A 17,513-nucleotide genomic window follows, 5' to 3' on the forward strand; every position below is an offset into this window, starting at 1 on the left:
ATCAACCACCCAATAAACAAACGTCAATGTGACTGGAAACTTCATCTGAAGACATAGCCATGAACCTAGGAGATTACCTAGTTCCACGGCCTTTTTTCTTTTCAGTAGATGATGAAATTAAAGGCCAAAAAGGTTGTGATTTGTCTAAAACATCCAGTTATCTTTGTTCCCGTTCCAGGGTTCTCTGCAACAAATATAATGTGTAGAGTGCTTAGTAGCATAGGGGACTCTACGTTGTTGTTAAAGGATGCAAGAGAAAGTAAGTTATAGTCCTTAATGACTATTTACAGACTTTGATGAGTACTCTAATAGAGGTCCAGTGAAATAGACATTGATTGATGACTTCGTATTAAATAGGTGCTGGGAAGGAAAATATGAATAAAACAAAATTTCTCTCTTAATCGGATAAGAGAGACAAACACAGACACAACTACATCACGGTGTGATCAGGATAATACTAAATAGATGAATGGGCAAAAGAACTCAACAAGCAAAGATATGAAAATGATTAATTCTGCCTAGTGATTCCAAGAATGCTATACAAAAAAACTAAATTGCTAGTTTAGCTGTGAAAGATGAGGATAATTTTCCATATTGGAAAGGAAGAAAAAGGGTATTTCAGCCATTGGGAACATGTGCTAAGTAAGTACAAAGGCAAGAAATAAAGTAATATATTTAGAAAATGATGATTAGGTTGGTATATAGAGGGCACAGGGAAAGATAGGTGATTTGGCCCAAAGACAGAAAAGAGAGACATTAAGCAGAAACAAGAATTGCTTAAAAGTTTTATTTCTCAAATGTTTTTTGTTTTTTTTGTTTTTTTTTTTTGAGACGGAGTCTCGCCCTGTCGCCCAGGCTGGAGTGCAGTGGCCGGATCTCAGCTCACTGCAAGCTCCGCCTCCCAGGTTCACGCCACCATTCTCCTGCCTCAGCCTCCCGAGTAGCTGGGACTACAGGCGCCCGCCACCTCGCCCGGCTAGTTTTTTGTATTTTTTAGTAGAGACGGGGTTTCACCGTGTTAGCCAGGATGGTCTCGATCTCCTGACCTTGTGATCCACCCGTCTCGGCCTCCCAAAGTGCTGGGATTACAGGCTTGAGCCACCGTGCCCAGCCTCAAATGTTTCTAGAGTGCAAGTAGAGACTAAGAAAAAGTAGTTAAATTTGGTTAGACACCTAACTCACACACACATATGTTTTAGCTAGAATTTTTTCTTCTAAGCTATCACTCAATATTTTTCCCTATTTTTGAAATCGTTTCATTATAATTATTAAATTATATAATATGCAATTGTTATAAAATGCAGGTTAGCAAAATGAAAATCCTATGAATTTAAATCTCAACAACCACATTTGAGATACAGCCTTTCAGTTTTTGCCCCCGATAATGTAAATGTGTGTAAGGACACATGTCCTGTGTATGTAGTTTAAAAAAGTGAAATTGCATTTTACCTTCTAAAATCTTTTTAAACCTCATAATATGTCACTTAGTGGTTGCCTTCGGATTGATGAAATGTTGCTGTTTAGACTTTCTGTAATCCTTAAATTAGAAATTCATTGCTATTTTCTATTTTCTATATCTATCATCATTTCATGTTTCCTTTTGCTCACTACCCTTGCTTTCTTAGTGAACTCGAGTTTGATATCTAAAACATTTGTTTCTTAATGTCTCCATCCATTTTCTATTCATTCAATCTTCTCATTTCCTTACCCACCAATTCTTATATTTCAGGTAAATACAAAGACACTTTCTATAGTTTTTGTTTTTCTGAATATATCTTTTACAAAAGTATTTTCCCTTAGCATAATTATATTATGTTTTAATTTTTAAGTACATTCTTTGTTTGCATAGCGGGAAATGGCTCTCCAAGCAAGACATTGCGGGAGATTAATTAAAGATACTGCCTTTACTTTCTGTAATAGAATTCTTCTCTCCATGCAGTCATTCTGTGGTCCAGACTTATCTGTAGCAGATCTGAAATGCAAAACCCGTGGCCCTAGTTTTATCAGAAATGGGGTTGAAGTCCCCCCATCCCAGTTCTTGAGACTGATTTTATAAACTCGATTTTAGAATTTTTACATGAATCCTTGTTAAATGTCCTGGTTTCATTTACTTTACTGAGAGTATTTCAGCCTTCATTTTGTTGTCTAATATAGTCTTTATTCAACACAGTTTCCCATAATCCAAAAATCTGCTCGAAGTGATTTTTTCCTCAGAAAGTGGAAATTGTTTTATATCTTAATAGAAAGAAATTTTTTTCACATATAATACTTGGTTCCAGCAACTGTATGCTTTTTGAGGACAAGCACTGTATCTATCTTACTTAAGATCTACTCCAGCAGCAGGCATATTTACCACTGGTGGCACTCAATACATTGTAGAATGAATAACCAATAGTTCAGTCATCATCATTCTATATAGTATCCAAAGGTGATAAGGGTGGAAACTGGGTTGAGGTGAAAGATTTTAAATTGCTTTCTGCTGCATATTTTGTGGCCCGTAGTAGCATGACATAATCTAAAGAACAAAGGATGCAGATGGAATTCTTATATATTTCTGGCAGAAGTGTAAAATGGAACAAATTCTTTAGAACACTGTTTTGCAGGATCTAGTAAAGCTAAACATATATATTCTCTCTTATATAACCTACTTGTTCTCTGTCACTTGGTTTATACCCAAGGAATATGAGTCCATTAAAATATGTTGCCAAAAGAAACATTCAAGCAGTTTTATTTTAGCAGTGTTATTCATAACAGCACCAAATTGAAAACAATTCAACACTCATATGACGTAGTATATGCAGACAGTAGAATAGTATATATCAATGAAAAAGAATGAACAATTGATGCACACAGCAACTGGAATTAATTTCACAGACAACAGTTATGAAAAAAACCTAAAATACAAAAGAGCATATGGTGCATGTCACATTTAAATGAATTTCTAAAACACACCACACTGTTACCTGGTGGGCGTATGAACAGGAGGAAGCCACTGGTATGAGAATCGTTTTTGATCTGAATGGTAATTACACAGGAAAATTCGTGTGTATATATCTAAAGCATCATAAAGATGTACAGTTAAGGTTTGTACATTTTACTGTATGCAAGTAGATCTCAATTTTAAAAGCTAAAAAGCAAAATAAAGACATTTCTAGGCAAAACAAAAAGAAAAGAGGGATTGTAGTCAGGTAGAGCTGGTTATGATTTTTGAAAGCAGAACTGAGATCACAGCACTTACTTTCCAGGGGTAATGTGATGATTAGAGATAATACGTGTGAAGTATCTAGGGACAGTTTGGCATTTTTTATGGGGATCAATAATTTGCAGATTCACTTACATCTTCTAGGCCAGTGCTTCTCAAGCTTTAACTTGCATACAAATCACATGGACATCTTGTTATACAATGCAGGCTCTGATTCTGTAGGTCTGTGATGAGGCCTGAAATTCTGCATTTTTTAAAAGCTCTCGGGTAATTCCAATGTTGCTTGTCCATGGACCATACTTTTGTTAGGGACAAGCTGCCCCAGGACTGCCACCCCCACCCCGAACAATGCAGCTGAAACTTACCCCAAATACTCTGCAACTGCATTCCTGGACCCTTATCTAGGCACTAAGCAAGGTCACCAGACTTGCTTACAGCCCTCCAGGTGGCATGGGGGAGGTCACAAGAAACAAGGATAAACCTAAGTTACATGCTCTTGTAAATTCCTATATTGTAAACTGGTCACTAAATGATATGTGGTAAAATTAACAAACAACCCCAGGGTCTCTCTCCACCATATAAACCCCTTATTTTGTAAGCTGAAGGCTGCCTCCTCTGACTGGTGGGGCAGCCGGGCAGGCTAATAAACTTACTGGCCTGACCTTCAGTGTCTCTCTCTTTCTCTCTCTCTCTCTCTCTCTCTCTCTCTCTCTCTCTCATCCTTTCTCTCAGCTAACCTTACAACTTTGAGTGGCAATGGGGAAGAATAAGGATGAACGGGTTTTTCAAAAGTGGAAAGGTCTTGATCAAGTTCAAATTGTAAAAGGCCTTTCTGCGATCAAATCACAAAATAGAATATAGGAGAAGAAAACGAAAGATCCAAGAGACAGATGATATATCCGTAAAAGAGGAAAGAAGGCAGGAGGCTAGAAAGTGGGAAAACCGAAATATTTTGCAGAACCATGAAGATGGCATTTCATTGAACTTCAGGAGTGATGAAAGAAAATCATCAAAAACCGCTTGAGGTTTTATATTCAGTGATCAAATAGATAAACATGCTTTAGTTTTAATTATTTTATTGGATCCTTTTGATTAAAACTGAGCTCAGGAGGAGTGGATATCACACAAAAGGCATGATTTTTCCCTTATCTGGGTCCTGCTAGCAGAGAATGAATCAAGGGGACGTAGTATCATGGGCAGTTTAAAAATAATTGTATCAGAGAGGGAACTCTAAGATGAGGAGTTATATAAGTCAGCTTTGCTGCAGTAACAAATAACCCCAAAAATCCCATTGGGGGCTCAACAACAAAGGCTGGTTGTGTCTCTTTTTAGCCCTGCTTGACTGTGTTCCACATGCTTTCCCTTCAGGATCTAGATGAAGGAACATGGTCTATTAGGAGCAAAAGAGCTGCAGGCAGCATACAATGGATCTGAAGCCTTCTGCTTGGTTGCAGTACGCATGATGTCTGTTCCAGTGCCATGTCCTAAACAAGTCATGTGAACAGACCTGTGTCAATGTGGTGGGAACATACACTTGCCCCACAAGGGCCACTGCACGTCACATTGTCACAGACAGGGAAATATAATCCTCTTATAGGAAGAGGTAGAGACAAGTTGAAACCATAACGCCACCACAGGGATGGACTCAGGCAGAGTCCACGCTCCTCTGAATCTGCTTTGCATCTATAACCAACCCTAGCTCTAGAATTTTTTTAAAAAATTTCCATAGTTAAATATCCTCAGCACAAAATCTTTCATTAGCCTGAGGCAAAATGGACAGATTTCAATTTCCTCTCTTAATGAGCACTTAAATGTTTTAAACTCTACAGGGGAGGGTAGGAGGAGAAGCCAAGGGGTGTGGAAGAAAAACCATTACTAGATAATCAACCTAAGAGTAATCAAGAGTTGGCTGAATTCTCTCCTGACCTTTGCTGTATTTAGTATGTGCCTTAAGAGAATGGCTGAGCTGTTATCCCCCCAGTTCCCTGGTGCCCACATGACTCAAGTTTTTTATGCTCTGTTGATGGAAAAATGAAAGTGCAAGTAGTGTTTTCATTTTCTAGGAATCCTCACTATGGGAAACATTTGTATCTTAAAAGGAAATTAAATGTAGTTAACCCATACAGCCCAGAAATTATTGTAAAATTTGAGAATTTCCAGGTTGTGTCCTCTATCCACATCCTGTGCATTGATAAGCTATATAAGTATGGCAGTTTCAAATCAGTTTCCAAAAAAAAAAAAAAAAGATTTTTTCCTAAATTATCAGGATATTTCTCAGAAAATAATTGATATAAATCTGACGATTAGAAAAATTGTATCTTTGCCCTCCACTTTGGTTTCAAAACTGTTCTCTATCTCTCCATGCACGATTAAAGCATGGTTTCTGAAGGTCAGGAAGCTGTGGTCATGAATATCACATTTCTTTTATTTTTCAATCACTGTTTTGAACAGGACAAGAGAATGATTCAACGAAGAACGAAATAAAAATTGAAACAGAATCCCAGAGCTCATATATGGAAACAGAAGGTACTGAAACCAAAATATATTGTTATCTTAGAATGAGATGAAACTGTGAACCATGACTTCTGTATATACCTGTGTGTGTGAGTGGCATGTGTGTGTGTTTTAAGCAATGATTACTGGAGGATAACAACAGTGCTCAACTTGGTGTACCTATTGAAACTTGAAGGGGGAAGAAAGAACTCTAACTTTCTAAGCCATAGTCTCTGTATTCTCTCAATGATTCCAACTAAGACATCCCTGAGTGTCTGTCTGTCTCATTCTTTTTAGAACTTGCATCAAACCAAGAAGATGCGGTGATTGTGGAGAAACCAGAAGTGATTCCATTAACAGATGACCAAGAAGAAAAAGAAGGTGAAAAAGGTAGGACTGCTCTTAAATTAACCCATCAAGAATAGAAAGTTTCTGTGGATTCCTGCCTAGAATTCAACCATCAAGTTATTCTCATGCAATTACAGTTTGTAAAGGGGGAAAATGAGCATTTCCTTAACCCCAAATCTCCTTTTGAAAGTAGAATAAAATCTAGAAGTAGCAAAATAAGATACTTGGAAGACTTATGGCAACTACATATAGCATAAGGATGTTTTTGTTATTCATTTAGATTCAATTTAAATTTTTAAAATTACAGTATTGAGAAAGCCTATAAGAAATCAAAATTATGGGCTAGAGGGATAAAGTTCATAAAAAGTCTGAAATGGCTTTAAAGCAAATAGACTGACCTTTTTGTATGTATTTCATCTGTCTTCCTTCGTATAGTAGTGATGAAAGAAACAATTTATGTAAAAGAAGCAAGTTATATGAACCTAAATTGCAAGTTTGTTTGCTAATATTAGGATGCAATCATATTGAATACTGTTTTAAAAAATAAGTAGCATTATAATGATTTCTGAAAACTCAAGAGGAATGAACACTCCGTAAATATTAAGGCAGCATGCAGGGCAAGAAGCCAACATATTGGAGTGAAGATAGAAATATTTTTAAAAATATATTTTAAAAAATTATTCTGAGTAATTCAGGATTAATTGAAGAACTTAAAGAATTCAATGTTTAAATATAAAGCAATCTCTTAAAAGAAGCTCATGAAATAATTTTTGTTACAGTATATCCTAAATCATACTGCTCTTAAATAAATATGTATTTTCAAAGCAGTTGCAGAGTAAAAACTTGACAGGTCTTGTTTAAAGAACACAGTGATCAATTTTGTTTACAAATTAAAACTCAGACATGATCTCAATTGTAAAATCAGGTCAATAGCAACTACAGCTTCCAAATTATGAACTCTTCTTGGCAAGGGCATTGACACAGTTTAATTGCTAAACCATGTTAGAGATTTTGACACTTTTAAAATTTTGACTGCATTTACAGTATGACATTCTTCTATGTCTATGCCTCTAATAAACTTTTCTCTATTGCAAATCGTAGTTCAGACTCACGACTCCACATTCCTGTCAAGTCAAATAAAGGGTATATTTGAAGTTATTTCATGTCTAATATTGATAACTGAGAATTGATACAACCCTTACTCAGAATCAGATACATGGTATTGCTCTCTTCAATTGCAGTTTTAAAATGTAAAATAGACAATGCTGTGCGTGTTAGCTTAATTTCTGTCTAGCAGAAATTGTTTGCTTTGTTTATTGCATTTCAAGAAATGCAAATAGTAAAGAGAAACATCAAACAGCTGTACGTTTTCCTCTTTTTGACTTGACCTATAAGAAAAAAGCTGGCATTCAGCACACATTGACATGTTTCCCTTCTCCCAGAGCCTTCCCAAGCATTGAACACTACTCTGATGACTGAAGAAGTAAATACCCACCTTTCCTCTCTTCCTTGTAAATATGCCAATCTTTTTCTGAAAATGGTGGAATAGCATGTGGGAAAAAAGCAAGGTGAAATTCTGCTCCTTGCTTTTAGCAACTATGAGGTTGAATTTCTTTGTTAAAATTTGACTTTTCACTGTAAGATGATTACCAATGCTGGTAGTCTTGAATTAACCACATTTTCTCTCCCATCTTTATCATAGATATTTCACTTGGCCCTGCCTTGAATATTTCTGGTATTTAAATTTGAAATAATTTTATACTGTTTTAAAAAATAAGTGAGCATTATAATGATTTCTGAAAACTCAAGAGGAATGAACACTCCGTAAATATTAAGGCAGCATTCAGCTCAAGAAGCCAATAGATTGGAGTGAAGATAGAAATATTTTTAAAAACATATTTTAAAAAACTATTTGTCATCTTATACTTTGCATCAAAGTAAGAGTGAAAAGCTATTTTGTTCCCTATGTGAAAAGTACTCATAGGAAAAGGAGGCAATGTAGACTCATGGTGCTCTGCAGTAGCTCTGCTCCACCATTGATGAGCTGGGTGACTTTCGACAGGTTACTTAACCTACCTGCTTCAGGTTCTTCATCTGTAAGATGACGATGGCAAAAGTACCTGTCACATATATTTATGGTGAAAATGTAATGAGTAAAATGTGCAAAGCAATTAAAACAATGTGTGACACATAGAATGCACTCCGTAAGTATTTAGTATTTATCATAATTTGATACATTGATGATAAAAGTCAAGAAAATCTACATGGGATTTCCCTAAGTCCATTCATCATCCTTCTTCACTATTTTGAATCTGTAGAAAATCACATATTCTACATTATCCTTCAACGACAGCTGGTTCTACCCATTTGATTGGCAGCACCATCTCAGGCAGGCAGTTTTGATGTGCTCTAAACTCTTTACATTGCCACATATTTTATTCTAAAGAGATAAAACAACGAATAGAAGGAAGCCAGGTGGAAGGCATTTCTCTCCATTCATAAACACTTTCTTGTTTGTCAGTATCTCAATCTTGCATTTGAGAAATAAATAAAACCATAACTTCTATTTTATCAAAAAAGAAACCATTGAGCTGTTGATAGATCCACAAAAGAAAAGTAGTAAATAAACTCAAAGTAGCAATTTTTTTTACTTTCTTTTTATTTAGTTATTAAAAAGTCTTGTTTGAAAACATTTCGAGACTATAGCTCCAGATTTTGTATTCACAAAATAGTATCTTAATGGAAAGCTGTACATATGTATTAAGAATTATCTGTAAACAAAACAAATGAATATTTTATTATACTTGTAAAGATATTCTTTATGGCTTTAGAAGTATTCGTTCTCCTTTATTGTAAGAATCCTTTTAAGGAGGCAGAAAGTGATTCCTTAAAAAAGAAATCCAGACCGGGAAAAATACATAACCTTTTTCTCTCTTTTTGTAGCATTTTATAAGATTAGAAAATGTAGATAATCTTCAGGATACATCTTCTATGGCTCCCAGGTGTATGGGCACAGATGTTGCAACATTAAGTTTCGAAGTTAGCTCTACTAAAATATGGATTTTGAAAAGAAGGAAAAATACTCAGCAGAAGTTCATGCTGATAAAATTACACAATAGCACAATGGACACGTCCCTGGGAGACCTGAAATACAAAAATTTCAACAGGCATAAAGTGAGGTTTCACATATGGCAGCTTTTCTGATATAGCCACATTGCCTCTTCCTAAATGAGCCCAGTTTTATGATTTCCCAGCAGGACCTGCAACACATATGAAATCCAGTGGAATAACATCATTTAGGTTAATAACTAAATAGGAAAGTAATATTGTAGAAGATCTTCTCTGAAAAGGATCTCATGTTTTAGTATAAAATATAAAGTCAGCATTAAAACATCTTTTTTACATTTGTTATTTAGGTGAATTTAGAAATATTTGACATAAAATCTTAACTATATCCACACTGTGTTGTTATTTCACAAAATTTTCATGTATGTTTATGATATATATTGGTTTTTTTTCTCTAAGTGTTACACAGAATGAATACATTTGGTCCCAATAATTTTTCATATCAATTAATAAGTGTAGCGTAGAATAGTAATCCTTTGTTTACCCAAGATTGAACAAAATGTTGACAGAGACTTAAAGTATATTATGGTTTAATGTTTTCTTAGAAAAAGATGCATATAGGCAGGCGTGCAAGTAAAGAGTTAAGCACAAGCCAGTGACAAGTGTAAAGTATCATGCCCTTAGGTTCATGTTTTGAACCAAGCGTGGTCTGACCAGCATGACCTTGAGACGTAGTGTACACACAGCCACGGCTTCTAGCCCTGGCTGTGTGATTCCTGGCAATGCTTAAACTTCGAAGAATCCCAGTCTCTAGGGTAATAATGAGGGGCATGAACTCAAAATTGTAGTTATAAGGTTCTCCAGTTTTATAAATTTTCTTAGAAGGCCAACTCTGAAGGACCACATTCTTGATGAAACAAGAGCGATGGCATGGGAGCCAATGGTCAGCCATGCTGAAAGCTGAAATCATAGGTTTCCCTCAGTTTTAGTTATTGTACCCTATTGATAAAAATATAGAGGCACCCTAGGCCAGGCAAAAACAAAAAAAATCACCCAAATATATTAGGGCTTACCAATGATTGGACAGCTAATTACTCCCTGAAGATACTTTAAAGGGGGAGGGGAATGCCTTTTAGCTCAAGGTGGGTTTACACAGAAACTCTGCTCAGAACCAAGCTGGATTTCCATCACCATCTTTCTCAGTCCATGTGAGAAACATCCTTTTTTGCAACTCCTCTGGCTACGATTTCATCTTTCAGTGAACACATAGCAAGTGAGCAACTTTCTCTTCTGCTTCTACCAGTCAAATCCATTAGAGGTTTATCTCATCTACAAAGCACCCCTGTATAGCCCTTGGTGTTTTCCATTTCTCATAGGATTCTTACATCGCTGGCAGAGCCCTTTCTTCTCTCCTTGAAAAGCAGACCTTGCACTAGCAATGTTGCCATACACAGAATACCTGCGTATTACATGATAGCACAATGGACATGTCCCTGGGAATAGAATACCTAACACTTGGGCCTTCATATACAAGCTGTGTTCTTGGCTATAAAGAGTCATTGCTCAGGCATATTTTTGATTCATGCAAAATACTGTATACACTTGCATCTTGAGTAACAAACTTACTGGAACATTCTACTTTCAGAAAGTCTTTGTATCTCTTTTCAAATGAAATCAAGTTTAGTAATGCCCTATTATTCATAGTAGTAGCACCATTATTTAGTTTTCTAGGGCAGTTTTATCATTTGTTTTCTTCTTTTTTAATAACATTTTGAATCTGGAATTCAACAACCAAAATTATGTTTTAGGATATCCGTTAAATTAAAAATGTTGGTCTTTGTTTGGGTTTTATGAATATTTTAGTGTCTAATGAAATTCCTCATATTGGTTAAGTATCTTGAACATAAAAATTATAAAGTTTTAAGCTAAATTGCTTAGGTTTTCTACATGTCTCTATCTATGCAATGTAAACATATAGAACCAGTTCGTTCAAATTATGCTGCATAACTGACCTATAATTTTAAAGTTAAAAAATATAGAAGAATAAACGGTATATTCACTGCTACAATAATAATGTTGGTGTGGATAGCATATATGCATGTGTACGTGTGTAAAGTTAGATTATACATGTATAAAGTTCACATGTATCTACCCAGTAAGAAAGTTATGCAGGCCTCTTGAATTTGTTTAAATCCTCTAGCTTGCTGCAATCATCTTGTCTTTAAAGATTTAGAAAAATATTGCCCCGAACCTCCATTTTTCATGTTAGGAGAAATCTATGATCCCTTCCAATATCTCTGAGAATTCTTTGCTGTCAGGTTTATTTCTTCTACTCTCAGGCTCCAAGCTCCTGCCTCTGGTGACTTCTCACTTCAGCCTTTGCCTTTCCTTTTTATCCTAAGCTGTCTCTAGTTCTCACTATGGCTCCCACTCAGACACCACTACCACCTCTCATCCCTTCACTCCGTGCAGTACCACAAACTCAAGGATGTGTGTGGGTTTAAGTGAATGTTAGCATCAAAACTTGTTATTACCTTGTGCATGCCCATGTGGGGAATTTTCAGAGACCATCTCTTGTAAGTCTCCAGCATCCAGCTACATCCTGTATCACCCTTTGTCTTCTTGATTTCTTGCCCTTCTTAACACTCCAGTTTCATTTACAGTTTAACTTTGTATCATGCCTATGTCCTTCTGGTCTTGCCCTGAGTTGTATGATTCTACAACCATGTGGCTTATCAAACCACATGGCTTATCAAAGTAATTTGCAGAAACAAAAGATCACTTGCATAAGTGGAATTCTGTCTTTAAATGTTGAACTTGTTATTCCTCTCTGCCAAATTAGAGTTCTACAACTCTCTGTGCATAAAGTACCTGGATTTTTTTCACAACTAATAAAAAGATTAACATGTACTTGCATCTAAACATAATATTGTTTTACCTATATTATCCTGAAATACTTCAGAAAAATTAACCTTCTTTAAAGATAATGAGTATAATTATTAACATTTGTTCCTTATATTTAACTTCCTCCCGAAGATGTTATATAATGCTAAATTGAAATTTTCAGAAAGATAAAATTTGACTGTCATACAACTATAAAATCAATACAAGTAAAATATTTTATTTAAATGATTAACTAGTAAGGGAATCATTAAGATGTTAAAAGTGGTTCAAAAGAGAATTTGAAGAGAGAGAGAGAGAGAGTGTGTGTGTGTGTGTGTGTGTGTGTGTGTGTGTGTGTGAGAAATCCATCTATTATCTATGCAGTGCCTTTTTGTCAATAACAGACCATATATGTCACGGTGGTCCCATAAGATTATGGATACTACATTTTTACTGTACCTTTTCTATGTTTAGATATGTTTAGATACAAATACTTACCATTGTGTTATAATTATCTACAGTCTTCAGCACAGTAACATGCTGTACAGGTTTATAATCTAAGAGCAATAGACTATACCATATAATCTCGGTATGTGGTAGGCTATACCATCGAGGTTTGTGTAAGTACACTCTATGATGTTTGCATGATGAAATCACCTAGCAACGTATTTCTCAGAATGTATCTTCATCTTAAGCAATGCATGACTGTATATTGGTTATGAATTATGGCTATATGGATATACACATGGATCCATAATACACACATTCAGAAATACTGAATATATCCATATAAACACATACAATTCAGGAGCACTGAAAATTTCCAAACTGGCTAATATCATACAGGACAATACAACATATCCATTCTTTCTATCAGACAAAATTCATTTTCATTGATATGAACAAATCTCATTTTCATTACTTCAAGTTTTCTACATGTTACCTTCTACCTCTACAGATATGTAAAATAGTCTAGTGAATAGAAAGGAATACACCCTCGTAGAACCAGATAATCCCAGATAGTCTGGAGGGCAACACCGAACCTTCCACCACAGTGACACCCAGGGATCTCTTTTATCCATTGTCAAGTGTTAGACAATTTTTCTTGACAGTATACTGAAGGCAAAACTGCCTTTCTTTTTCTTTTCTTTTTTTTCTTTTTCTTTGAGACAGAGTCTTGCTCTATTGGCAGGCTGGAGTGCAGTGGCGCGATCTCAGTCCACTGCAACCTCCACCTCCCGGATTCAAGCAATTCTCCTGCCTCAGCCTCCCAAGTAGCTGGAACTACAGGTGCCTGCAACCACGCCTGGCTAATTTTTGTATTTTCAGTAGAGACGGGGTTTCACCATGTTGGCCAGGATGGTCTCGATCTCTTGACCTTGTGATCCGCCCACCTTGGCCTCCCAAAGTGCTGAGATTACATACCCAGCCTAAAACTGTCCTTTTTTACCTGTTTACCACCTCACTTATTTGTTATTGTTCACTATTTGATGTATTTGATAGACAGTGACAAAATACTAAGATAGTATCGGAGTAGGGCAGTAGCTTCCAATTTCATCTGAGGTTGTAGTTTACTTCCTATTGTTTTATGGCAAGTACTGCTATTCTACATTTAAGATAGTTGCACACACACTGTAGATGAAGGTGTACTTCTAAGATGCCTCAATTGTAAGAAGTGCTATTATTTTACGTGTTATTCATTAATTTTCTAAAATCTTGCTTATTAAAGTAAGACACAATAATTTCTTATCATTTAAGATTTTTATTTTATATGTTTAAAAAAACTCTTTGAACAAGATGTAGAACTTTTTCATATATCACCCTTAAGAATACATAGAAAGAAAATTTTAGGCTAAAGGAATTAGTTACAGTATTGCTAAAACTTCATCAGATTCAGGGTCCTACTTCTAAATCACTTTCAATCAAAGTCATCAATATCTGTTTTTATTATGCAATATTGTCCTCTGCCAATATCTTTGATGGTTCAGAATTTAAGAGAATTCTTAAAGAATTTAAAACTCATTGGCTTGTAAGTCTCTTAAGACTTAAGTCTGTCTTGCTATCATATAGAGTTAGCCTATTTTTTCTTTGTTGCTTCTACTTAGAGGCTGTTAAAACACTCCTGATTCACCAACTCCCTCCATATTTATTATTTTTCAGAGATTTAAACCCAAGTCATTGAAACTCATTCTGCAAGTTTGAGTACTTTTGGTTTTGATGCTAATGCCTATATGGGTATGATAAATTGTATCATCATGTCCTGACCAACAAAAATTTTGTAACAATTCACTATTTCAAAGATGTTAAGATGTGAAAGCAGTGTACTTTATATTAGGAAATATAGTATTTATTTCACAATGAAAACTACTACACTGAGACTAGAAAATGGAAACGTGATTACAAGTGATATAACTGAGTAAAGTTATTTTTTTTTTCTGCTAACTCTAATGACTGGCAGGGGGATCTTTAGTAGCACATCAGTCCACCATTACCCTACCGCACATTGCATAACTAAGAAAGTCATAAATGGTTTTATTCATACATTCAACAAATGCTTCTAATGCACATGTTATATGTCCCAGAAATTGCATAGACACTAGCACTAAAACTGAGGAAGACAGACAAAGCCACTGCTGGGCTCATTCCAAGCATAGAGCTCAGGATAGAAGTCTTTTTTTTTTTTTTTTTTTTAACTTTTTAAGATTCCTCATATAACTGAGATCACACAGTGTTTGTCTTTGTCTTATTTCACTCAGCATAATGCCCTCGAGTTTCATCCATGTTGTCACAAATGGCAGGATTTCCTTCTTTTTAATGACTGAGTAATATTCCATTATACATATATATTGCATTGCACACATATTATGTATACAAATGTGAGAGATGTGTGTGTGTGTATGTGTGTGTGTCACATTTTTCTCTATTTATTGATGCATCTATGGGCACTTAGGTTGTTTCTGTGTCCTGGATATTATGAATAATGCTGCAATGAACATGAGAGTACAGACATCAAGCTACTGGTTTCCTTTCCTTCAGATATCTAGCCAGAAGTGGGATGACTGGATCGTTTGATAATCCTATTTTTAATTTGTTGAGGAACCTCGATACTATTTTCCATAATGCCGTACTCATTTACATTTCTGTTAACAGTGTAGGTTCCCTTTTTTCCACACCGTCACCAACACTTGCTAGCTCTTTCTTGCCTTTTTGAAAAAAGTCTTCCTAACAAGCGTGAGGTCATATCTAATTGTGATTTTGATTTCCAGTTCCCTGATGATTAGTGATGTTCAGCACCTTATCTCATACCTATTGGCCATTCATAAGTCTTCTTTGGAAAAATGTCTATTCAGGTCTCGATATCAACATAATGCTGGCCTCATAAAGTGAATTTGGAAGTCTTCCCTTCTCTTCAATTTTTTTGAAAGAGTTTGAGTAAGGTTGGCATTAATTCTTCTTTAAATGTTTGGTATAATTCACCAGCGAATTAATCTGGTCCTGGACTTTTCTTTGTTGAGAGGTTTTTGATTACTGACTCAAACTCTTTACTTATTTTTTGACTATTCAGATTTTCTTTTTTAAATCAGATAATCTGTTTTATTATAATTCTTATATGTTTGGGATATTAACCCCTTATCACATATATGGTTTACAAATATTTTCTCCCATTTTATATGTTGCCTTTTCACTTTGTTGATTATTTCCTTTTCTGTGCAGAAGCTTTTAGGTTTTTTAGAAAATCTGTTTATTTATTTTTGCTTTTGTCACTTGTGCTTTTGATGTCATATCCAAAAAATCATTGCCAAGACCAATATCAAGAAGTTTTTTTCCTATGTCTTCTATATGAGTTTTACAGTTTCAGGTCTTACATTTAAGTTTTTCATCTATTTCAAGTTAATTTCTGTGAGTGGTATAAGACAGAGGTATAATTTTATTCTTTTCTATCTGGGTATCCAGTTTTCCCAGCATCAGTTATTAAAGAGACTATTCTTTTGCCATTCTGTGTTCTTGACTACCTTGTCAAGTATTAGTTGACTTTGTATGCATGGGTTTATTTCTGGGCTTCTCAATTCTGTTCTATTGGTCTGTGTGTCTGTTGCTGTGCCAGTACCGTACTGTTTTGATTACTATAGCTTTGTAATGTTGTTTGAAATCAGTAAGTGTGATGTCAGTAAGTGTGAAGCAAAAAAGAAAAAATAGCTTTGGCTATTTGCGATATTTTGTATTTCCATATGAGTGTTAGGATTGTTTTCTCATTTTATGTGAAAAATGCCCTTGAAATTGTGATAGGGATTACATTGAATGTGTAGATTGTTTTAGGTATTTGGGCATTTTAACAATATTAATTCTTTTGATTCATAGGTATGGAATACTTTTACATTTATTTGTGTCTTAAATCATTTTCCCATCAATGCTTTGCAGTTTTCATATACAGATGTTTCACTGCCTTGGTTAAATATATTCCTAAGTATTTTATTATTTTTGATGCTACTATAAATGTATACTTTTCTTTATTTCATTTTCAGATATTCATTGCTAGTGCATAGAAATGCTCCTGATTTTTTTTTTTTTTTTTTTTTTTTTTTGAGACGGAGTCTCACTGTGTCGCTCAGGCTGGAGTGCAGTGGCCGGATCTCAGCTCACTGCAAGCTCCGCCTCCTAGGTTCATGCCATTCTCCTGCCTCAGCCTCCCAAGTAGCTGGGACTACAGGCGCCCGCCACCTTGCCCGGCTACTTTTTTGTATTTTTTTTTAGTAGAGACGGGGTTTCACCATGTTAGCCAGGATGGTCTCGATCTCCTGACCTCGTGATCCACCCATCTCGGCCTCCCTAAGTGCTGGGATTACAGGCTTGAGCCACCACGCCCGGCCGAAATGCACCTGATTTTTGTATGTTGATTTTGAATTCTGCAGCTTTAATGAATTTATTAGTTTTAACACTTTTTTGTTGGAGTCTGTAAAGTTTTTAATAAGATTATATCATCTACAAATAGAGACAATCATAATTCTTCTTTTCTGATTTGAATGCCTTTTATTTCTTTGTCTTGTTTAATTGCTTTGTTTAGGACTTCTAGTTCCATGTTGCGTAGAAATGGTGAGTAGGGGCATCTTTGTCTTGTTCTTGACCTTAGAGGAAAAGCCTTCAGCTTTTTACAATTAAGTATGATGACAGCTATGGGCTTGTCATATATGGCCTTTATTGTGTTAGAGTACATTCCTCCTAGACTCAAATTGTTGAGTTTTTTTTTTTTAAATCATGAAAGGGTGGTTAATTTTTTCAAATGCTTTTTCTGCATATATTCAGATGAACATATGATTTTTATCCTTCATTTTGTTAATGTGATATATCAGATTCATTGATTTCCATATGTTGAACTATCCTTGAATTCCAGATGTAAATCCCTCCATCCTTCTAAACTGCTGTTGAATTTGCTAGTAATTTGTTGAAATTTTTTGTATCTATTTTCATCAAGGATATTTGCCTTTAATTTTTATTTCTTGTAGTGTTCCTATCTATCTTGGGT

At 35.3% G+C, this 17,513-nt stretch overlaps 1 protein-coding gene across 6 annotated transcripts in view; it reads left to right on the forward strand.

Moving 5' to 3' along the window:
* MACROD2 (MACRO domain containing 2) overlaps positions 1-17,513 on the forward strand; it is a 2,143,045-nt gene that overhangs the window by 2,069,495 nt on the left and 56,037 nt on the right. For 5 of the 6 annotated variants that reach the window (XM_025399153.1, XM_025399154.1, XM_025399155.1 and 2 more), the window contains 2 exons: positions 5,654-5,728; positions 5,993-6,085. In XM_025399153.1, the coding sequence (XP_025254938.1) occupies positions 5,654-5,728; positions 5,993-6,085 (168 nt within the window). Of the gene's footprint in view, positions 1-178; positions 260-5,653; positions 5,729-5,992; positions 6,086-17,513 lie in introns of all 6 variants that reach the window. The other variant, XM_025399156.1, reaches the window with a different exon arrangement.

Source organism: Theropithecus gelada, chromosome 10 (genome assembly GCF_003255815.1).
Source record: "Theropithecus gelada isolate Dixy chromosome 10, Tgel_1.0, whole genome shotgun sequence".
Lineage (NCBI taxonomy): Eukaryota > Metazoa > Chordata > Mammalia > Primates > Cercopithecidae > Theropithecus > Theropithecus gelada.